The sequence below is a fragment of the Pavona decussata genome, unplaced genomic scaffold (assembly GCF_977016875.1).
Source record: "Pavona decussata unplaced genomic scaffold, jaPavDecu1.1 SCAFFOLD_254, whole genome shotgun sequence".
Classification (NCBI taxonomy): Eukaryota; Metazoa; Cnidaria; class Anthozoa; order Scleractinia; family Agariciidae; genus Pavona; species Pavona decussata.
Window position 1 is genome coordinate 4,756,576 of NW_028145657.1, and position 24,653 is coordinate 4,781,228.

The 24,653-nt window shown below is 38.4% G+C and overlaps 1 protein-coding gene across 4 annotated transcripts; it reads right to left on the reverse strand.

The window, feature by feature from the left end:
• Positions 1-487: 487 nt before the first annotated feature.
• Positions 488-24,602, reverse strand: LOC146456722 (piwi-like protein 1). 4 transcript variants are annotated; one of them, XM_085093017.1, is made up of 27 exons: positions 24,402-24,602; positions 22,470-22,520; positions 19,890-20,220; positions 19,323-19,433; positions 17,963-18,165; positions 17,226-17,278; positions 16,187-16,219; positions 15,801-15,875; positions 15,349-15,469; positions 14,458-14,576; positions 13,411-13,538; positions 13,017-13,083; positions 12,644-12,724; positions 11,833-11,940; positions 9,234-9,312; positions 8,252-8,344; positions 7,959-8,045; positions 7,624-7,677; positions 7,030-7,248; positions 6,227-6,406; positions 5,869-5,985; positions 5,226-5,420; positions 4,150-4,341; positions 3,841-3,917; positions 3,533-3,640; positions 3,016-3,085; positions 488-2,451 (listed from the first exon to the last, which is right to left on the reverse strand). In XM_085093017.1, exons 1-27 carry the CDS (start codon positions 24,438-24,440, stop codon positions 2,365-2,367), a joined length of 3,078 nt encoding a protein of 1,025 aa, XP_084949143.1. In that variant the 5' UTR covers positions 24,441-24,602; the 3' UTR covers positions 488-2,364. The 4 variants fall into 4 exon arrangements, with proteins under 4 accessions (XP_084949143.1, XP_084949144.1, XP_084949145.1 ...); XM_085093018.1 differs by having other exon boundaries at positions 19,323-19,430; positions 19,890-20,223; positions 24,402-24,574; XM_085093019.1 differs by having other exon boundaries at positions 19,890-20,217; positions 24,402-24,573.
• Between the last annotated feature and the right edge of the window lie 51 nt (positions 24,603-24,653).

Consider the following 24,653-nt stretch of genomic DNA (forward strand, 5'->3'; position numbering starts at 1 on the left):
CCCGAGGTGAATTTTCTTGATATTTTGATAACTTCTACCCAGTATGTTTATAAGAAAATATAAAGACAAAATATAATTTGTTCTTTGATATTAGGGGTTTAAAGGATAAGAGGGTAGGATCCTCAGAGAAGGCTGATTGTGTGCTTCTTTCTTGCTGCCCGGACCAGGGTGAAAAATTTGACGAAAATTGCCAGTTGAACTATCAAACCCCGTGGCTGCCCCTGTAAGGGAATTATTGAGCTTCACTGCAGGTGCTTCATATTACATGCAATCATCGGCTAGTTTGGCCATTTCTGAACGGTCTTTAAAGAATTCGGCGACTGAACGCCATAGGTTACCGTTCAGAGTCGCTGCATGGATTTGGGCGTTATCATCTCCACCATCACTACATCTTCTGTGGGTCAGTGGTCCATCATAAAAGGCGGCGGACTATCAAGGAATGAACGAACAATTCAAACTTTTATGAACACATCAAAATAAGCGAAAGACGAGTCACTCCTGGTACTTTATTTCATATTTTCCTTCATTCAACCCAACGGGAGAGTTTAAACAGGAACAATGTGCGAAACTGTGCATAAAAAAGAATCGAAATTTCATTAAGGACTGGCTAACATTTCACGACCCGGGATTTAATGTGAACTTTGATTTAGGTTTAATGACAAAGAAAACTAGATTTTTCCTACGCCTTTTGCCCTTCAGCTTTTCATTGTCTTTAGTTTTAAATTAGCCCGCGTAGCAGTTGCTAGAAAGTGGGAGGGGAATTGGGGGCGCGCGCGCCAATTCCCTCTACCGTCCCACTTTCAAGCACCTGTCACACTGGCTAGTTTCTAACAAGCTTTTAAAAACATTTTGAACACGCGAGATGAAAACCTCGGTTGACTGTTAAACATGGAGAAACGTTGATCAGCTTTCGAACGAACCGCAGCGTTCCGGTTTGACAAAGTTGATGCAACTTTATATCAAATACGAGGAAAAGTGTTTCATCCATTTCCAAAGTCCGAGAATAGTAGATGTATTTTTTTTTGTGAACGACACTGGTATACTCGGAAAAAGAAAATCCGAGTGCTCCTATCAGGAGTCGAACCTAAGACCTTCCGATTACTAGTTCAGATGCTCTACCACTGAGCTACGGGAGCTTCTGAAAAGTGGGTTGAAGCGTGGGATAAATAGGTTGAAAAAACGAGTTGAAGCCGAGTTTTTTTTTAACCAAATTCGAGGTGAAATTGGACGAAACAATCTTTCGAGTGTTTGATATAACGTCTAAAACCATTAATAATTCTTGGAGAAATTCAAAGCAAAGTTTACCGAATTTTATGATACTTAAGATCAGCTTTGTTTCCTCTTCATGAATTATCAGCGAGTTTGCATTTCAATTGATCACCTTCTGTTTCAGAAAAGGAATGTTACCTCTTACTAAAACAACCTCTTTCAGTTACGGCAAACGGCAAACGTGAGATTCGCGTTTGTGTTTTCTTGAAAAAATAAGCAATATACGAGAACAGTACAAAATAATTCGGTTTCTGGTGCTAACCCAGAGAGACTCGAACACTGAGCAGTAACTATAGGATAAAAATAGTCACGTGATCATTTCTTCCGTTTGCCGTTTGGCGTAAACGTAATTCGAGATCTCTATTATTTCAAACAGACAGGAAATAAGAGTGCGAAAATTTTTTTACCAACAAGGAATGATTACTTTATTCTATGAGTAATGAAAGAAATCCAAAATTCTCTGACAGGGCAGTCATCGGTAATCGGAAGACGGCTAAGAGGCCTGGTGAAGGCAGCTGTTTGCCCAGTGTTAAAAAATGACTAAAAGACAACAACAAGGACACTTTTCTTTAGTTTATGACTGATTACTTTCCTTTGGAGCCGGGTTCCCCAAAACTTGATGACTGCCTTGTGATCAGTACAAGAAAAATTAATATTTTGAGATGACAACAGAAAAATAATTATCTGTTCAAAATGGAAGGGTAACGTTTTTAGTGATTACGTAAAATCACTACATACTGGTATGCTATAAATATATCTTTTTTCCGGCATGCAATGAAAAAATAATAATAATAAAACTTACTACTTACGAATATCGGTGGTAATAATTATTATCTTCAAAAGTTAAGATTATCGAATCATTCAAATACATTGTAAGAATAGTATATAAACTAATTATAAATAAACACTCAACCGAACAAAACTACACTTCAAAGATTTTACACAATAGTACAACCAGGGATAAAAGGCCTCCGTGAATTACCGATGTGCCTGCTACACAGATATTCCTAAACAGCTAAACCTCAAAGTGGTCCTTCAACTCTGAAGCCCAATAATACTGCAGTCCCATCCTGGCAACTTGAAGGCAAGAATAACTTACAAGAAGAACAAACGGTCAGAAAGATCGTGTGAAGGTTCATTGTGAATGTTCTGGCCAACTAAGTACGCCAACTTGTGAGCATACTGCAAGGAAAAGAAAAAACAAGCAAAAACATTTGGTTATGATGATTGAGTCAGAGCAACCCAGGTTTAGAGTGTTGCATGATTTTCAAAGCTGTGCATTCCATAATACATCAATCAATCAATCAATCAATCAAATTTCTTCTAGCCTGTTTCAAGGTAAAATACTCTTAATTTTTGAACTCAAGAATGAGGTTAGTTAGGCTAATTTGAATGTACACAAAAGAATAGTATAATGTCAGCCATTCTTGCATATGGTCTATATACCCATGATATTTAACCTATAATTAGTAGTAGAGAGTGGTCACTAAAACACAGCATGGAAGTTTGTGCTGCCTTGTTGCAATCTGACTTATCGCGTTTAAAAACATCAAATAGTAAAGTATTCCAGTGGATAACGCCCATTCAACCCACAAACCACCCAATGTCATTAGTCTGTGAACAGCCAAGTCCAGAGTAATAGAGTTAAGATAACCACATCACAAATCAAAGGTTGGTTCTTTGAAAAGAAGCCGATTCAGTGAAAAATCTCATATAAAGAACAGAGACTTGTTGGAGCCACCATACCTGACAAGGAGCAGGTACTCTGACTGTGCCAGGCCAGTTGTAGTACAGGTGAGTTAGCTTGTAAGATAATCTGCGGAGAAAGACGTACTTTTACGTTAGTATTTTTCAATGAATTAAACAAGGAGTATTATAATCAGATTACATAACTGTTACTTGAGAAGCCCAGCGGAACGTACTTTCACCTTGACAAAATAACTTGACCTCGGCTATTATTATTATTATTATTATTATTATTATTACTAGGTCAACTCTAAAAAACGCTATGAAATGTTGTTTCCTTGAAGCAATCAAGAGCCACCTTGGTCAATGTCTCTAAGTTGCTGAGGACAGGTACATGTAAGTAAGAAGTAAGTCATCTAAGCAAGCGATTTCCTTGGTTTTACTCATAGGATTGAAATATGTATTTCCCCCTAAACTAAAAGGATATGGTAATACTGTGAACGTTTTAACAGCAAAAACACATGGTGTTTCTATATGACAGGTAAATATTCTATAAAGAGAATGTGCCTGATGTTACCTTTGCATGTAATCAGGCTTGAGTTCAGCCTTGTCATGGACGACAATGTAGTGAGTTGGGGTAACAGTGCCCTGCCGAACGTGTTGACTGACGAGGTAGAAGTCATACCTGCAAATACGAGAGGTTGTGAACAAATAGTAGTCAGGATAGAAAAGGTCACCATTGAGTTTGTTAAAACAGCTCAGTGACCATCGACATGGGTAATATACTATTCAATTAAATAATGAATCAGAGAAGTGAAGGTTCTCTGATGTCCAGAATTGAATATATTCTGTACTTTAATAGAAAAGCATCTGTGGGTCACATACCAATCTCTTCTAGTGATGGTATGATCCAGCACGGTGCCAGGACCGGGATTATCTAGCTTAGGCATCGGTCCATTTCCCTGCAACAATAACCACAGCAGCAGTGAAAATTATGTCCACGTGGTTTGGAACTAAACCACGTGTGTGTGTTTTCAGGCTCTTCAATAATGTAATCTTTACTTCGTGCTGTTTTACAACTCAAATGGAGGTAGCTATACTACCCAGTCTTGAAAGCATGGAGATTAATTTTTAACCCTACTAAACAGCCTAAAAATGAAAAGTACACCCTTGTTTAGATAATAAGCTACTGACCTGAGTTGAAAAGATTCGAGCATTGATTCTCTTTGAAACGATAACAACAGCCATCTTGGGTTCATAGCTTTCGCCAAACAGAGAGAAACACTCAGATAGCTGCTGGACCTCATAACCAGCCACAGTCCTAAGCTGGCCATCACCAACACCATCACGGTACACGACTATACGGTCTGGCAAGGTATGGTTCACCTAGAGGAAAGTATGACAAGGTTAGGTACAGTTTGTTGGGTTAAATCTGCTGGTCTTTTATCAGCCCATCACCTATCTTTAACATAATACAAGCTACGCATAGAAGACTGGTTTTATTGTGATCATCAGAATCCACAACCAAGCTATTAAAGAAATTATCGAGGCAAGTAATGGCATCTACCCAGTTCCTCCTATCTAAGAATCAACAGACATTTTAATAGTGTAGGACAACATTCAACGTTCTGAATAGATCATGACTGTACCATTTTCATTACTAAAGAGAACTACAAGACCAAAGTCCAAGAACAGTGTAATTCTGTTGATCTACTGAAGTACTTTTACAGCTGTGACACTCTTTCACAACACCTATGACAGGTGTTGCCAGTTATGGCACAGTTCAACTGAGTTGAATGTGTGTTAATATCTTAGTATTCAAAACATAATCAGGTGATAGCTTTTTTTTTTCCAAGATGGCTTTAGACTTAAATAAATAAACTAGGGGTTATTTTTGTTGGTCACTAAGGAATCAACATCTGTCAAAGGTGCCCCACCCTACCCCTGGTGAAATTCTATTCTTGCGATCTGTTCTTCTTTTCTTCTCTCTGTATACTGTCAAGCAAATACTACTACACTGCCCATTACGTCTCCTGCATCGACCACTGAATCTTTTCAAAATTCTCTGTCCAGAACTAGCCTACAGCTGCAAACACTTATGCCCAGAACTCTTCACGAGTTTATCCTCTGCAAGATCTGATACTCAGGCTACCTTACCTTGGGTGTTCCGATGCAGGCTAGACAGATGTTTGAAGTAGATTCTTGTAGCACGACGACAAATAATAAATGGTTACTCTATATCTGGAACTGTTTGTAAGAGAAGAACTTACCTCATGGAACTTTTTCAGTGATGCTGTAAGAGCCATTTTAAGCCCATCAATGAGCTCCTGACCAGGCGACTGGAAACACACCCTGGAAAACCACCGCGTCAAGCTCTTGTTCATGCTTGCTACAAAGCCACCAACTGAACGGCCACCACGGGAGGCATCATGATACACATCAATGCCAATCACCATTAAGCTTTTCTGTTGACAAACCATAGAGTCAACACTTAGGCATTAGCTACCTTGGCCCATAAGAGCATAAGAGATATCTTACTAAGCATCAAAAGTTATTTTCTATCAAAAAACAAATGTGACTTGGAGAAAATACAGTGAAAGCACTATTCAATAGTTCATATAGCTGTTACCTGCTATGACAAATATAGGACAGCACTGCCAAACAGTACACTTTCCCTCCTAAATCAATCTAAGCAACTAACTAGTTTCCTAAAGTGACTGTAGTCTCCTAGAAAAACAACTCTTATGTTTTGCATGGTAGTTTTATTAGAGTAATAGTTTTCACACTTTTGACACCTGCCCAGAGTAATAATATTGACTGTGCTGTTGTGGTGCCCCTGCCCTCTGTAATTATCATATCATTGTCTAAATAAATAAACAAATGTAAGTGTTAGTTCTTCCTTCAAAAACTAACCAGTGGTATGTCCAGGGCCCAAAGTTCTCCTCCAAGTTTACAGTTGATCTGCAGCGCTATTTTTTGGGTCACACTACGCAGCTTGTTTTGTTGTGAAATTGTCTTTGCATTGATAACCTATAGAGAATAGATAGCACCATTAATATTAAACCTTAGAAGTGTAATGCTTTATACGAGATTTGTATTGATAAGAATGTGCAACAAGTTTATTGTGATCATCCTGATTGAACCAAAACCAGAAATGGGATCATCGGTAAATTACTTCTTTTACATTTTGGTGTGTGGTGATTAACAAAGTTCTTTCACTTGTGAATGTTAAGTGTAGTGTTTGAGTTGATTGTAGAGGGTTGTAACATACCTGTGAGGGAACAGGGCTCTCTACACAACACAGCTTCTTAACAGCAGAGTATCGATCATCCCTGGAGGTTGGGAAGATAATCACCACCATCTGAACTTCAGGTGTCAGGTTTTCTCTGATGCCGCGCAAGTAAGTTTCTGTTCTATCGTTTGGCATCTCAAGAGGACGTGGCTCATTTATCTATGACAAACAAAGCAAACAAAATGAGAAATATATAGCTTGACTTAAATCCTTTCAATGCCAGTACCAATAGACATCAACATCTAACTTCTCATTAAATTGTGCAACAAAGCCCACTTTAGGAATACAGCAATAATTGATCACAGAGGGAAAAACAAAATACCACTGCAAACTTTTTTTTAACTCAGAACTTGGACGATAAAAGGATGGTAGTCTTAAAATTTGGGTGCATGTTTGTCTCATTCTGCGAGTCTCAAACTCATCAGTGCTATAAATAAAAATGTCAAAACGTTGTTTACTCCGTCATTAACATAATAAGATTAAGGTGCAATGTAAATGCTTGGTAATCCAAAATCACAGCAAAATGTCAATGATTTCTTAAATAAATTTATTGTGGTGCTTAAAGTTGTTGTTTCATTTAAAAGCACTGACCTGTCAAAGCAAGTTTACATTAAAGTGAATAAAAAGTTTGCATTCTCAAGACTTGTTTTCTTGGAAAAATGTTTCCTTGCACTTGTCTGTCTAAACTTGGGGAGATGCTTATTTGTGAATGTGATTTGTCATACGATGTTTACAGTTCTACAGTGTACTATGGATGCAGAAGATTTCTGGACATCCCTTACCTGGATGCCCATGGCAGGGGTAACTTTTTTCATCATATTGATGAACTCAAAAGCCTTGCTCCTGTCTCTGTTTACAAAAAAAACCATCCAATTCTGAAGTGGAACAGGAGTGATAACTTGCTCTTTAACAGCTTGCTGACCCCAGTCAGCCTGAGGGCTGGATTGAAATGAAGTATTTCCAAGAATAATCTTCTCTAATGGAAGCTGCCGCCCCTCAGTCTGAAAAACAAAGCACAAAATGAATTCTATATTGTGAGTCAATAAACATGACAACACAACAACATCAGTCTTGAGTTTTAAGCAAAAGTCACAAGCTATTTTGTCATGTCAAAACCTTGCGATCACAGAATTAATACGGAACTATATTTCAACGCGATAACCAGTCTAAAGCGACAAGTAAATTCAAGCGAATTTGGAGAAGTTTGGATCCTAAGGCCAACTCAGCATTTCCACCCCTTTTCCAGTGAGGTTTTTAATAGTTACAAACGAAGTCTGCAACCAGCCCATGAAATTAGTTAAACAAGGCCAGTGGATTTTACCAACCACTGCACAGGCTTAAAATCTTGCCATGCTGAACACTGTTTATCAACTTACTCTGAGCATTGTCTGATCAAGTTGAACTCCCCATGATGTCAGCTCATGTACAGCCTGAAAAGAGACAAAAACGTCAAATATTATTGTAACATGACAACTATGAACAGTCTATCCATCTCCTCATCTGTCTATTATTACAAAATTAATTTCAAAGAAGACTGTGCGACCAAGTCAGGTTTTATTCTAGAAAGAGGCTTTTGTAGCTCTCTTTGGAGATGTTAGAGGCCCCTTTTTAAAAAATAAATAAATAAAAATGACAGGCCCAAGATAATTCCTCATATTATACTCAACATACAAATAATGTTTTAAGATTAAACTAAATCACCATATCATACCTCTGGGCAAGAATTGATGTTGTCAATAAACTTCATCATAGCTTGCTGCCGCTGCATAGGGCTTACTCTAGTGTGAGCTGCTATGTCCTACAAGATAAAATGACCACAGATATTATTGTTATTCAATGCATTCACATTTCCATTGACAGTAGTCTTTCTTTCTCTTTGTTGTTTAGGTATTCAGTACGATTACCATTACCTGGTATCATGTCACCTTTAAACATTCTGAACCTAATTTTTCTGAATGCAATTCTCAACAAAGCATGTTCCGCAGAGAAGCAAAAGACACTGACCTTCATCACTCTGAAGTCTTGCCTCACAGCATCTGTTAGTCCAGTGATGTAACACAGTTCAGGAATCAAACAGACTAGTCCTGGTTTTTTACCCTTAAACAGACAACAGCAAAAACAGCAAGTGCTATTAGACATTTCAGGCCAACTCAGAGTTCTTGTTAGGAGCTGGTAACTGATTATTTTTACTGTCTATTCACGTAAATGTTACTGGCTGTCGTGAAAAAATGTTTCCAAAATTATTGAAACCACATTACAAAATCATCGTATTTTGGAAAAGCATGTCCTTGTTTTGGGAATTTTCTTGCCATACATAACCTAAAGCATCTAGCATTGGTGTAATAACATGTTGAAAATCCATCGCCTGTAAAGAAATCACTCTTGGTTTGGTTTTTGTTTTGTCAAAAACAACACTGAATTCAACCTCTGCCATGTTTGGTTTCTATTCCTCCCACGGCCATCTTGCTCCCATCATTCCCTGGGAGACATAACAAGATGCCGTCCACTTGCTATTGCAAATTTATTACCTTCTTTTACAAATCGTAACAAGAACCCTACAACTCAACTGAGATGTATCTTTTGCTGAATTTTCTACACATGGTGAATAAATGTGACTTCAAAATTATGTACAATACAACTTAGACGAAAACCTCTTAACAAACACAAAATGGTGAATTCTGTTGTACTCCAGGCAGAGATAGCCAGTCCAATTCTCATAGACTCGCCATTTTCAATGCTTCACCATTGTGCAGTTCCAGAAAATATCCATACTCACCCCCCCCCCACCCCCTCCCGAGGAAGGTTGTTTTGTTTTGCGCCCCTCATCCACCCCAGGAAATTCCAATTTAGCTTCATACTTTGCTTCTAAAATTTTGGCCTTTAAGACCCCCATTTCCAATGACCTTACATGGGGTGGGTATGATTTTTTTTTCTGGAACTACACATTAAAACAAACACATAAATGAAGCAAGTCACTTGGACTTACCCTTTGCATTTCTTTGTCTTTTGGTCTATGAACAAGTAATGGCTGCTCAGGGTCCTGCAATTCTTTATTGTAGACTTTCCTGAAGATCAAAATTAATTGAAAAGTTACTGTATTGGAACTGTGAATAACCAAACTTACATAAGTTTTGCAAGAAATTTGTATGAGTGTTTTTCTTGCACATACATCTATTCAAATAAACTTGTTACAAAATCTTTAGCATCATAAAATAATTGGACATGTAAGAATCTGACAAGTTTTTCAATCATTTGATTAACCCGAGTCCTAATGGGTATCCTTTTTTAAGTCTTTGTCCTGTTTTATCTACACAACCAGTTGAAACACCTTGCCTTGTGTGTTCATATTTCATTGGAAAAATATGGAAATGAAGAGAAGAGGAGTAAGATTGATGAAACTCAGACGACTGTTGGGATGATCAATTAGGCAAATCGGGAACCGTCAAATTCATAGGAGTGCAATGCATTAACCAAATCAAAGGCTCCTGTGAGCCAACTCGTGAATGCAGATGACACATAGTAATTGAAATTTAGACGGCTACGGAAACTTCCTCAAAAGCTAAAAGAAATTATATCTTTGCCCGATTATGTAACGAAAAATGACCATTCTTGTACTATTAAAATGATTGTCAAATTATTCTGTACAGATTGAATAAGCCGATTATTCTGATGCGCCGATTAAAAAAAATCACGTGTTTTTTTTATTCAAAGTTCATAGGAGCACGCCATGTGCAGCTACATCATGCAAATTCGTGTCCGCGATAGTCCGGGGCTACTGGATTTCGCGATCGGGCTACTGGATTCTAACCATCACTTGCCCGATGGGCAAGTGAAGTTTTTTTGGGAATTAAAATTACAAAATTACTGTAGAGCAAGCCGATCTCACAAAGGGAAATATGTTCAACAAAGTATCGCATTACATTTCATGCCCGACATAAATGCGTGAAATTTTTCCTTTGGAGTTCAGTCCACGCAATCCTCAAGTAAAAATAATGAACTATGACCAGTTCTTGCTAAATAAGAATTATTTATCGACCGCGTCCTTTTGCTTTCCCATAAATTTCCAGTTGTAAATTTCGAAAATGAAACATTTTTTCCCTGTGAAACCTCTATGAAAGCTGACAAGATCTTAAAGTGTTCATTTCACCAGAAATTTGCATAATTTTGTTTACGACGTCAATGATGCGTGACATGGCACGTTCCGCTTTCGCGTGAAAACTGACAAATTAAATTATTTTTTAATTAAATTATTTCTAAATTAAATTATTTTTAATTCTTAAAAGAAACCGCACTTTGTAGAAAAAAACGAAAAAAACCTATAACTTTGCTCAGATTCAACGAAAAATCTCCATTCTTACACTGAAATGATTGTCAAATTATTACGTGGGATGCCCTGAAGGGGCATACCGTGTCTAAAAACGGGTCGATTTCTTTTTTTTTTTTTTCCTTTTATTTTTCTTCTTCGTAGCTACAAATGTGTACATTAATTTATTCATTAAACTATCCCCTCTCCTACTCGGGATGTATTGTCCTGATTGTCTTCAACAAAAGAAGGCCAATCAAAATCCTTTTTTGTCGCTTATATCGCGAGGGAGGGGACCCACTCACCCCTACCTGTGTGACGTCAAAGCATCATTTGATTTATTTATCAAATTCGGATTAAATTTGGCGCCATATTGTTAACATGTTCTGGACTCAAGTGTGCCATTTTTAAACGGAAATTTCACCATTTTGAAGTGGTGAATCGAAAGAATAACTTCTAAAAAGCACCCGACATTTAAAACGGTGGAAATTGGTGAGTTCCTGGCGAAGGAATCGTGCCTTGTTTGACAGTCTTAGACCACGACGTGAGACTGAAAAGAGGTCATTGAGAAGCTTGTGTTATCGTAATGGAATTTCAAAAATTTCCAGTGAAAGTCTGGGTCGCGTAATACAAGGGAAACAACGTAACGCGATCGTCGTGACTCAAACTATTCCATTAGCAAGGATAGATTTATCAATCGGCGAAGCATACAGTTGGAATAAATGAATCAGCCCCAGCATCACGCGTAATGCCAGTGTAGCAGGCATCTTGTTCTCTACAGAATGAATGAGAGAATTCTGAAGCGTCGTGAAAAAAAATTCTCACGTTTTTTTTTTTTCACTAATTGAGTTTACGACCCCGGACTTTCTGAAAAACTGAAAAAACTTGTAACTTTGCTCAGATTGAACGAATAATCTCCATTCTTGCACTAAATGATCGTCAAATTATTCTCTACATATTGAATAAGAATTTCCTGATGCGCCGTGAACAATAAATGTTTGCGTGTTTTTCCCACTAATTGAATTTGAAACTCACTCACTGCGCACGCCCGAAAGTTAACGACAAAACCGACCGACCGACCGATCGACCAAGTCAAAAGCCAGCTATCGCTATAACTCGTTCATTGCGCTACGCGCATTCACGAGTTAATAAAAATTCCCCTCAACCATTTCCATTTGAATTTCAAGAGAAGATTATTAAAAAAAATTGAGAAACAAAGCCTGCAAAAGTCAACCTCAAATAAATCTTGGTAAGAACACTTGACCTGGTTTAAACCATGTACCTGTAATAGTCCATGTAGGACATCTGCTCTCCAGTGTGGAACGTAAATGTACATCTCGGGTTTTGATCAAAGGCTACATCATCAACTCTATAAGTCTTGTTGTTGTACCTGAACAGAAGAACAGTACACTACTAAAACAAAACTAAACATCCAGGCATCTTAGACAAAAATTACTAAAAAACCTTCCATGAAAAAACAACAACAACAAGCAGCTAATACAACCTAGTATCAGGCCTTCCTAAGAACAGGGGGGAGTGGGAAGGGAGGAAAGGGAAGAGAGGCCTGACACAAAGGCATTCATCAGCTGGTGTCAAATGTCCAGATTAGATGAGACAATTTTTAAGCCTTACTTTCTTTTGTCCAATAGTTTGAAGTATTTTTCCTCCAAGAACCATCATGTAACATCACTCACAGTGTACAATTATTGTACACTGTGAGTGATAGTGCACAAAAATCTCAAGGAAGCCATTTGAACCATATGAACAACTTGTTATATTATATTGATACTTGACAACTGGGAGTGATTACTCGCTACAGTTTTCAGGGATGTTGTGTTACAAGGGGACAGAAGACTTGAATCAAACCTCCCCCTCCAACTGTGAAAAGCTTGATACTCAAGTTACACAGTAGCAATCATCAAAGAATGGGTAAAGATAATGAACAGATTCCTCTACATTCACACCAATAAGATCTGACTATGAAAGGTGCTGAAATGCGTGTAATCATTGCTATAGAATGCTGACAACATTATAAACCTATATTGAAAAAGAATATTTAATAATTTTATTGTAAGAACTGTCCAATTACCAACCTGGTCAATACAATATTTCCTACAAGCTGCCTTTTGACTTCTTCCTCAAAATGATCTTTCTTTCTTTGGTATAACTCATTCCTGAAAAAAGAGAAAATATAATGCAAAATAACAAATTTGAGAAAACAATTATTGTTTCCTGATCCTGTCATTTAAAGTTTAGAAAACAAAATTAGCTTTCAGGATCCAAAAATAAAATTAACCTTGAGAAAGATTCTGTGAAGGAGTCAAAAGCTTGTATGCTTAAATTAATTTTTGGATCCCGAAAGCTATTTTTGTTTTCTATACAAAAGAAGTTTGAAAGACATTTGAATTAGGAAAAACATGGAATCTGACACCACAACAATCAAGTGTATCAAACAAAGTAACTTACATAAATTCATAAACTGTTTCTGTTCTCAGCAGTCTGTGAGAGACGTCACATAAGAGCATCATGCCACCTACAAAACATTAAAAAATAATAATACTGATATGGTACTGGTAAGGGAGTGAAAATGCAGTGTACATGCAGTGGAATGAGCTCCAAGCCCATTTTACTTCCTCAAAGTCACCTTTTTGGTGATTTCCCTTGATAAAAAGGTTGCTGAATATAAAACCATAATCACGGCAACCAATCTATATGTTTTTGTTTCTCCTCAGTAAGACTGCAAATGCTACATGAGGTTAAGCTCTCAGAGCCTACCCTCCCCACCCCCCCCCCCCAAAAGAGGTTGGCTGTTCCATGATCAAGACTTTGAAACATTTGTTGTGATCTACATGTAGCCTACCTTCATAACACTGAATAGAAGTGATGTAACCAGGCCAGAGTTCAATCTTGTGTTGTGGTATGCTAGCAGGTCTGTTTGGATCATAGTAATACCGGCCAACTTGTTTTAACTGAAGAAGCTTCATCACTCTGCAACCAAAATCAAAATATGTCACTTACTGCAGTAACAATATGCCTAGACAAGACATGCAGTGACCCTACGAATGCTATGGATGTATACACGTTTTAATGCACATGACTTGGCTACTGGGGACATATACAAGTGTCATCAAGACAATGTTCCAGATAACTTTCCAAGTGATGGAGTTAATGCTGAATTTTGAGGGGTCAATACATGTAGGTGTGGTTCCCATCAAATCTTCTTAAGTTTATCATTCATTTTGCCAGGTCAGGAAGCCAGCTTTGGGTTTTTGACCTGGGACCCCTCTTTTATCTGGAACATTGTGAGGGAGACTGCAACTGAGTTTTACAAATGCATTACAGCCGCCTTATACTTTGGCAGTAATATTATTATTACATAGGACGTGCACTCATTTATCAAATTTCAAATTGCTTATTGAAATCCAACATGACTGTCAGTTGTGGGGCACTCAAAGGATATGTTTGTCCATCCAGAGCGATCTCTCACTAGCTAGATGACAATGCCATAGTTAAACTCATTGCCAATAGATCTAGATAAGCTTGGGGAAGGTAGCTAACAAGCAGAGCCTAGACATGGCAACCCTGAGAGCAGCAGCCATCCAGGCACCGTCACACTGAAAGAATCAGAGGAGATACTTACCAACCCACATACTTACCATTACCAACAGAAGGGAGGGAGGAGAGGGGGGAGAAGGAGCAAAAGCAGGCCACAAGGCGATTCAATGCTTAACGCAACTGCACATCCTCATTGAGCTGGAATGCAACTCAAGTCAGCCCTGCAAAAGCCCCGTACGAGACCCCAAACGCACACATGACTGCTTAAACGCCGTGAACCAGTGTTGGCTCAAGTTTAACTTAGCCTTAATTACATTAAGTCTCACAAAAAAAATCCAGCAATATACTCTACCTTCTAAAAATAATATTCAACAGCTGCAAACAGTCATCTGGGGGAACTTCTTTTGTAAGTGTTACTGTTACGGTGACTTTTGATCCATCTGTTTTTCTCACAGATTCCAGAACAGTTGTCTGTGGCAAAACACATTACATTTAATTGACTGTCTCAGGACCTTGCCAGCTTCTACAAACTATAAATTACCCAACCCCATTTACACCTGAAAGGAATTGTTAATGCTTCAAATAATAAGGCACAATATTCAAGCCAATCAACTGGGTATTTTTGCTGACACAGTAAAAATTTGGTGGAAGAAAAATAATTATCTTTATCTTACCCAAATTTTCTCTTATTAATGATACTGTGTCAAAAAAAGATGTGGCTGCCGGCCACAAGCCAAATACCATTTCCCAGTGTGTCGGCAAATTTCAAGGACCAATAATGACAGGGAAACTGGTAAAACAAGGGGTGAAGAAGGGTGAGAAACAGAAAACAACAGAATATGTTAAATTTCTCGCCTAAAAGAAGTTGCGGTCATGTAAAAAATTGTTGAGCAGTGCTTACTTACAAAAGAGTTTCAAACAGTCTCTGGCTGAGAAACAAAATGCAAATTTACCAAGTGGTCACTTGCTAGAGGTGGTAGCTTATGAACAGTGATCACAAGGAGAGTGTTGGTTGTACTTTGAAACAATCTTTTTGTGATGTGAAGCTCTTAACATGAATGGGAAGGTCTGGAAGCCTTGCACATTACTCAGGTACACTTACTATTCAATATTTGTGAGTAAAGGGAAGGTTAACATTTGGATATTACTAGATTGTTCCAACTTATTACATTCACTGGTGTAGAATATTGTAAAAATATCAGATGCTTCAATAACAATTGAGTACTACACAGCACCAACCTACCGGCTCTTCTAACTCTTTAGGAAGAAAAAGAATAGATCCATCAAAAGCACTGGCTGATCCCAGCAAGTCACTGTGGGCCTTGAGAAGACCATTTCGTGCTTTTCTGCTGTCAATTTCTGGGCTGTATGTTACAAGGAATGAACGACAAAGTTAGCCAATTTAATTTTCTTGTTTACATAAAAATATTAAAAATAAAATACTTTAATTTCTCTCTTTCTAACTAAATATGATTTTATATTAGGGTGAAATGCATAAAAGTAACACTATATAGAGCATCGCATTTTGTTGTTATAAGGTTGGTTGTCACTTCAGAAAAACAATAAGCACATTGTTTGGTTTTGCTGTTATTTGACATGGATAACAGCATAACCTTACAACACTTGCATTTTTTTCCTGTTTTATATAGAATATCTTAATATTAAGATCACTGACAATAAAGTTATTTTATTCACCTGTAAGAAACATGGTATTGATATATCTTCCGTTCTATAAATCTGATTGGAATAAAGTTGGCACTCAGGGACATCCTAAAATCCAGAGGAAAAAACGTGCGTTAAAAACTGCATCACTATGTCTGCTCTCAGAAGGAGAAAAGCAAGCCGTGATAACCTAGGTATGAACCATAAGGGAAACAGGCTCCAGTCGCACTGACAAGACAATGGAAAAGACAACGATGGACTGGACAATACTCTTAAACCTCTGAAAAATTCTAAATATAAACCACACAAATGCAAACTGAGTATGACAGCCCATAAAAATTGGCATGCTATCCCACTTAGAACCTTGCCCTGAGAAAAGTCCATGCACAAAGATTACTGTGTGTTCTTAATTAACTTACTGTTTTCCAGCGGTTCCTTTTTCTCCTTTTTGACTACAAAAGAAGTTAAAAGAAAATCAGAAATGAAACTACAAGGAATATCGATAACAAAAAATAATGGGAATTTCAGTGGAATCCACGGAGTGGCTCTTCTCTCCACTGTTTCCAGGTCAAATTGGAATTTGGAAATGTTAATTTTGTGGAGGGAGGAAAACTGGAGTACCCGGAGAAAAACCCTTGGGGCAGGGACGAGAACCAACAACAAACTCAACCCACATGTGATGCCCACACCAGTAATCAAACTGGGCCACATTGGTGGGAGGTGAGTGCTCTCACAACTGTGCCAACCCTGCTCCCTTCCAATATTCCCTGAAAGCTGTAATAAACTGCGCAGCTTTTCCACTGCTTCTTCAATTACTTTTCACCAACCAACACTAGAAACCAGCAAATAGCATCAAAAGCTTAAAGTACGATGCACTTAACTTACAAATCAATATAAAACAAAATATTCTGATGTCACAGTTAACATGATCAGTCATAGCAACTCAAATAACCACTAGACTGAAAGAGATAACTGTGCTACTGTTGCAAGTTTAAAAATTGAACCACATCATTGAGTAATCTAGAGGCACAGAGTGTAACTTGCATTTCTTTATGACAAACATCACACTATGTCAACTGCAAAGCTTTGATCTTAATTTCAAGAGTGCCGCTTTGAAGTCCCTTTGGCTTCACTAGTTTTACTTTAGGTTGGGTTCCATTCTAACTGGTAATTTCAAATAAAACAAAGGCACCAACTGGGTGGGCAAAGAAATTGCCTGTGCCGACTTTAAACTACTTCAATTCTCACTTGATTCAAAGTATACTGTCGGCTGCCTTCAAAGGAAGCAGTTATCTCACAGCATGTTAATGTTCTTGAACTCAAGAAAGACGAGGAGAGGTATAGTAGAAACTGAATCTGCAACCCCGACCCCCCAAACTCTAACCCCAGGCTCAGGAATGCAAACAAGCCCACCCTAGGAAGGGTTATAGGCTCTTGTTAGGTTTACATCAAACATACGTTGTTGGAATATCGTTTGCTAGTCTCATTCTTGCCATCTGTGCTGCTGGTACCTGCAATAATCAAATAAATGAAACCATGAAGGAAAGTGTCACAGGGATTTGGTGTGATTTCAAACACCCAAAAATGTTCCTCTACCAATAGAAACCTTAAGGTTTAAGATAATAATCTGTTCATGTTGTCCTTCAGCAGCATGGTTAAAGATATATAAAAACTGTTCAATTGAGGCCTTACACTGCTGTTTAAAAACTACTCGAGGCTGTTGCCTGACAGGAGCCCAGCAGCCTGGGACACCCAAGGAAATGCTCTGGGCACCTAAAGTTTTTGCAGCAGCACTTGACACCTCACATGTTGGGCTATTAACTTCTCGACTTTTGGCCTTGTGGGCTCCTTGAAATTAACCTTAGGCAACAGCCTTGAATTGCTCTAGTTTTGTTTAAAACAGTGTACTGAAAGTGTTCATGACAGTCTCTGGCAGCAGTTGGATTGAGGTGGAATGAATTGCAACTTGAAAAAAATTGGGCAAACTTTTCATAAGTTCTCACAAAATAACCTAGAACAGAGCAGAAGCTGCTCATTTCAAGGATTCAGTTGAATTATTTTGTAACTAAGTGAAAGTAAATTCAAAATCCCTGTAATACTGTACTTTCCCTTTCATCGTGACCAATGATGAAGATCAAGCTAGAGATTTCCAGCGAGCACTCTTGAAAGAGCTGCTCTCAATGCAATTAGCATACCTCGGGAGTTCTTTGTTGGACTTGAGGTGGAGAGGGGCGCCGTTCTTGCGACTGTGGTGGAGAAGGCCGTCTGCCTGAAGGAACAGTAGGTTGTGCAGTAGACAGAGGAGGTTGTGGAGAATCTCCCACCGTTGTACCTCGTCCATAAGGAGTCTGCATAGCTGGTGTAGGGGCATTGCCATACAAAGCTGCCATCTGAGCACCTGCAGAGAAATAAATAACCACCACACTGCCAATCACATCCCAAAGGGCTATAATAAGTGCAGGGTTATCTAACGTCTACATTCAGGTCTGCTATTGATTAAAACTCTTACCAGGTTGCTTTTATAGTCCAAACGAATCACGTCTTTTAGCACTAATGATTTTGAATTAATTTGTGCTGAAATTTGAACCTTGCATCGTATGGGTGAATTTGATCCACCCATGCAATGAGACGCCACTTCTTCTGAATTCAGAAGTATTCACTTCTTTACTGCTGCCATTTGTCATTCTTACTGGTTGAGTTATGAGAAAAGATTGATTCATTGGAACAAACGTAAACACTGAAAATTTTCATACATTAAGCGACAACTACTGAGTATTGAGACTCAATCCTCAAACTTTTCGAGAATCGAGAGTCGAGTCCTGAGACACGAGGGACTGTCAACTTACTTTTGAGCGGTACTGTATAGACTGGTTCTTGGGTCAGACATGTTGTTCCATATTTCATTGTGATTAAGGGCTCAAATTTGCCCAACAATCTCATGACTCGAGTTTAAAAACTGCTGAAAATGATTTCCTTTCTTTTCTGTTTAAAGCTAAACAAAAGTTCTAATATGGTAACATGTCTCTAGGCCACAGCAGAACCTACAGTTACAACAATTGGATTTAAAATTTCAATTAACAGTTTTTAATTTCAGTTAGGGACGGTGCCTATTATTGTTACTGCGCATATGTTCTGCGCATCTCGAGATACTCGGGTTTCCTATGGGTGGTGCCTACTAATACAGGAATATTTTTGCGCGGTTTAAAACTATACGGAGAAAGCAGAACTTAGTAAATGCTTTTGGTATCTCAAAAGAAAATTGGAGGTAACCATGCATTTTTCAGAGATAACTAAGCTTCAATTTAGGAAAAAATCCCATACATCGCTTTATATTTGGGCGCTTTTTAGAGATATTATTGCTTAGTTATCTCTGAAAATGCATGGTTACCCCCAATTTTCTTTTTGAATTCAAATTAGCCCTTGCAAAGATCTGCTTTTCCCGCATAGTCATGAACCAAAACTAAAATACTTCGGTGTTAGTAGGCACTGTCCTTAAAATGACTGTTTATCATAACCTTGCCTTACAACTATAACATACAAGTAGCTCACACACACCTCTTCCATATGATGGTGTTTGTTGGGGTGGTGGCATTGTACCAGTTTGCTGGCCATAATCTGATGCTGGATACATCGCCCCACCACGTCCGTACATTTGACCACGCCCTGCTGAAAAAGAAACAAACTAGTTTTTAGAATTTTTTGCAAGCAAATGAAGATATTTTGAAGAGATGGTTACCATGGAGAACAGAAAAGAACCAGAAAGATTGAACAGTGCTGATTTTCATCTTGTTTCACTAACCTTGAGTAGCTTTTTTCAAACATTTCAAAATAGTACCAATGCATACAGCCTTCATATCTTTAGCCAAATAATGCTGTGTTGAATAAGTTTGAATGCATGTACAAATAGCTCAGTCGGTGGTTTTGTTAAGTATTCGATTAGGAGGGAGCAAATTTAACTTAACAGGGACCACATGCCAGACTTCCTCTCACCCTCCCCCCCCCCCCCTTACAGAGTAAAAATAGTAAAAAATCTGTAAAAAACCATAACAGGCACGTAATGGTCCCTGTGTCTTTGCTCTAACAAAAACCCTTTCAGTGATAAATCATAACACTTTTACATACCAGGCATCTGTTGATATTGACTTTGTTGCTGTTGCTGATATTGTTGAGGTGGATACTGCGGTTGCTGTTGGTATGGATGTGGCTGTCTTGTCTGGTAAGGCTGTGCAGGTCTTTGTTGGTACTCCTGTGGTGATCTTTGTTGATAAGGCTGTGGTTGATAGGGCTGTGGATGTCTTTGTGGGTAGGGCTGTGGTTGCCTTGACTGGTAAGGTTGTTGAGGTTGCTGGTAAGGCTGTTGCGGTTGCTGGTACTGTTGTGGGTATGGTTGTCTCTGTCCATACTGGGCAGGTCCTGGTTGGGGTGGACCCTGGTGAGATGGCTGACCATTCTGCTGAGTAACGCATTGTAATAACAATGAACGAGCCATTTAAATTAAGAGGCCATGCAACCTGATTTCTCTTAATATAAAAGTTGTGACGTTTAAACCAGTACATGAATTGAAGGGCTGGGAGCATAACCGACTTATGTCGAATTTCAGCCCGTTTTTCGAGTTTGCTCGGATTTGTCCGAATTTTTGCATGTGAACTTCAATTCGATTGAAAAACATTATTCAGTATTTTTTCCGTCGATTTGTGTTTCATATTAATGCCATTGGGAATTGTTACCATCTTCTAAAGAAAAATCGATAACATTATAGTCACTATGGATGACCAAAAGGACAATGCATTGAGTATTAATATTTGTATTAAACATAAACTTGTTGTCTTTGAACCACGGCACACGAAAGCGGTCTTTCTCGCGGGAGAAACGAAAAGAATTCTGTTACACTTTCATTTGATTGTTACAAACTACTACGTGCGTGACAGGAATGTAAGAAACGCACCTCAGATACAATACGTCATCAAAATGTCCGCACAGTTCTCGGCCACAGTTCTCACCACTGAAAAGTCATTTATATATGTTCGTTGGCAATGTTTTACCTTTGGCAGTGTGTAAATGTTTTGTTTATCATTAGATCACCATGTTGAAATGCTTTCCTAAAGGTGTTTCACAGAGGAAATCTATTTTCCAACAGTTCTCACCCCATTACGTAAAAATAATTCAAAATTCAATTAGTTTCTTTATTGCGACATGGGCGAGAACTGTTGCCAAATTACTAAGACGCACTTTTGCTGTGATCAAAAGGGGTAGAATAGAAGGGCAACAAATCGGTTTTTCATTGAGAGAAAAGTTTATCTCGAAACAAGCCATTTCCTTTCCTGCAACACAATTTGAATAAGCGAGAACTGAGGGCGAGAACTGTTACGCATTGAAAGAAAACAAGTTCTATGTCACGCACTGCGTGACTTACGGCCTTACTGGCTTTCAAGAGACCGGTCTTTGTATGAAATGCAGTTATTTTCCCTTACGGTTAAGTGAAAAGTTACAACCACGTTAATTAAATAATGTGACAGTGTTGCTTGAAGTTCGTTATGCTACAAGTTGGTTTTATCGCCCCGAAAGGAAAACACAAAATTGGTTAGCACTTTTTTGAAATCACGCGAAAGCTATTTGCGCCACACTTAACCTACGGCTAAAAAGAGTAACTTTCTTGACTTCCTTAATGCACAAAGCGAAAATATGCACCATAGGACTTGGCTGACCGAAAACCGTAACTTACATTCCAATGTTTCCACTTCCCAAATACGCACGGTTACCTTACAACAAGAACGCGCGGTCCGAGTCTTCTTAACTGACGAGCACGACGTGGACAACATCTCTAACAACATTAACCTTCCAAGCACGTTCACTAGTAAACGAGGAACCACCACATTCCCCTCCCCCCCCCCCCCAACTCAATGTTGTTTTCTGGGTCACGAACAGTCTCCTGGCAAGCATCACCTTCCAAATCAACATTGCATAAGGGGGAGGGGGGAGGGAGAAATAACTGTGATAGAATTAAGAAGAGAGAAACAGTGCGTGAGTGGTTTCTACAACTGTTTTCGGTTGTCATCGATAGGGGGAGGGAGTGGGAGAGAGAAGTAAAGTTCTGTGGTAGAATTAACAAGAGAGAAATAGTAAGCAAGTGGTTTTTGCGCTGTTGGTGTTTGGTTTTCTCAAGGAGTTTTGTACACGATTGTAAAACCGCGAAATGTTTTCAAAACCAGGGAGAGCAAAAAATTGGGACAAATGGGAGCGAAATCGAAAACTGGGCTAAAATTCGACATAAGTCGGTTATGCTCTCAGCTCTTCAATTAATGCTCAATGCACAATGCTCTAAAAGTAAAAATCCTGGTGATGTGATCAGAATGAGTTAATATCCCTTCTGAATTATATCACTTCAATAGACCCTTTTGCAAATTAACATCAAGGAAATGTTAAAGAGATGTCATTGCAGTGTTCACAAACTTTGAGCACAAGTAACAAACACCAGACAAAAAAAAAAAAAAACCCAAGTTCACTGTCTTAGCTGCCATCTCAGAGGCTCTAGTAATGCCTAGTATGAAATGGAATACTCAATGAAGAGTATACAAAACTTGCCGTCTAATGGGTGTTTTTAAACAAGATGGTACACATATAAAGCATTTGATTTTTGAAATGGAGTTACTGGATTTTCGTAGGTATCAGTTATCTCTTCTGCTAAAAACCACATTCACTTACTTGTCCATTTTGACCAGCTTGGCCTGGAGGTCTTGCTGGCTGCTCCAAAGCCTAAGATAGTAACAACATGTGAAATTATCAGTCCTGGACATTTTTATTGACAAGTAGCACCTGTTGTTGGAGGAGAATTAACCCACCAGGCCCTAGTTGCTCAGTGAGCGGATAGCTTTATCCAGCGGATATGTCGCCATCCAGAGGATAAAATGTACTCCAATTGATCCATTTTATTTGCTGGATAGCGATTTTTCCACTGGATAAAGTAATTCGTTTTTTGAACAACCGGGGGCCTTGTGGCCAATTTGTATCTGAGCAACGGGATGCCTTTACTAATCAAAAAACCAAAATCCTTCATGTATAAAATATAATCCACCATACAGGAAAAGTTGGCGGCTGTACATTTACCTCAATACCTTGCAAACCTCACACAGCCAAAGGCACATAGAAAGCTACATTTTTTGTGAAATTCCTCCCTGTACTAACAACATTTTGTGTGCTAGGTTTGAAGTTTTAGACTTTTTTTTGTACATTTTTATGAGGGTTTATAGGGATTTCTTACACTACGAATTATGGGTTACAAATGTACTGGTTGCCATCTTTTTCCTTACCGTGGATTGGCTCAAAAGGTCACGTTTATACATTGTGATTGGGACTTTCAATCCACTTTCATTGATGGTTTCTGCGTTTTGTGGTTGGTTGGCTATATATATCACCATAATAATTTTATTATTACAGCAGTAAATCAGGCAAATCATTATTTGGGTTTTGAAGATCAGATCTAGAGTGTCTCAGGGTAAGTTAATGTATTATAGCAAACTTGATATAGGGGAACTGAGAACTTCTGTTTTATGTGAAAACAGAGGAAATTTAGATTTTTCTTAACAGCTGGACTTAAATCTCCTGGGGTTGCTGAATATTAATATTTTGGCTACAGATGCTAAGGCTTCCTTCCTACATAATGGTTTACAGTATCAAAATATGCCACATGTGAAATATTCTACTTGTTGTTCAACAATACAAGTTTTTAAAACAGCTGAACTTAAATTCATCTTGGGTTGCTGAATTGGCTAGAGCCAATGTGACCTTAAAATAGCATAAATTATCATGTAACAACCATGGTTGCAATGAAGAAATTTGAAACAGGTTATTGAAAGTTAGGCAATTTCTAGTGCAGGGTATTAAAAATTGACCTAAAAACAGGTTATCATTTTGAGCGCAAATTCTTTTCTTTCTAAAATGGAGACCTGGGTGAGTACCCCTCCCCCCCCCCCCCCCACCCAATCAACCACTCCACAACAGCCAAAACAAATTAAAAGATAGAGTTATGGTCTGGCTCAAAAACTCAATGAGCCATGGAGGCATTTCCTGTTATCAACATATTAATAACAAACACACAAAAAGGTAAGTTTAATTAAGAACTGAAATAATCAACCAACAAGCATGACGTGAAACAGGCGCAGCAAATGTTATCTCTGACGTCAGGAAATATAACGCCATTTTCATGAAATATACATGCACAAGAAATAGTGTCACGTTCTCACGACTCCACTTGAAAAATACATTCGAACAGGTAGAATTTACGGGAAAATTAGAGTGCTAAACGCTCGCTAATCCCTAACAGTTCAAATTATAAACAAAACAAATGTAACCGCATTCGGCTTAAACTCGTGTTGCTCAATCAGAAACGACATATCAACTTAAGGACTGGTTTATAGCGAAAAAAAGAGTCGTTCACTTCGCGCCAAAATGAAGCGGACTTTTTTTTCAACTTCTCAAGGGGTGGGCAGGCATATTAAGAATTTAGTTAGTGAAGTAAAAGAACGTTATCTGAGGGGATGTTTTGTTGAAACTCTTGTTTACATGATATTAAGTATTTTCAGCTGACAAAAGAACCAATTGTATGAGAATTTCGTTGTTGATGCGGGTGCTTCTTACCTGCAAAAGAGCAGCTCCTCGCCCTCCACGACCAGCCATTCTGTTTTAAACAGCAGCTAAAACCTTAAATGAGCTAAAAGCATAAAACTGTCTACAAATTGAAGGTCTATTTCTGTGTATTCAATCCCGTTCACGTCGACTCAAACAACTCGTGGGCTCTCTCGTTCGTGGGATGCTACCGCTGCCGAAGACGTCCAATGAATGGCGCCAACAGACCATAATGAGGGGACAGCTTCATCTAGCCAATCACAA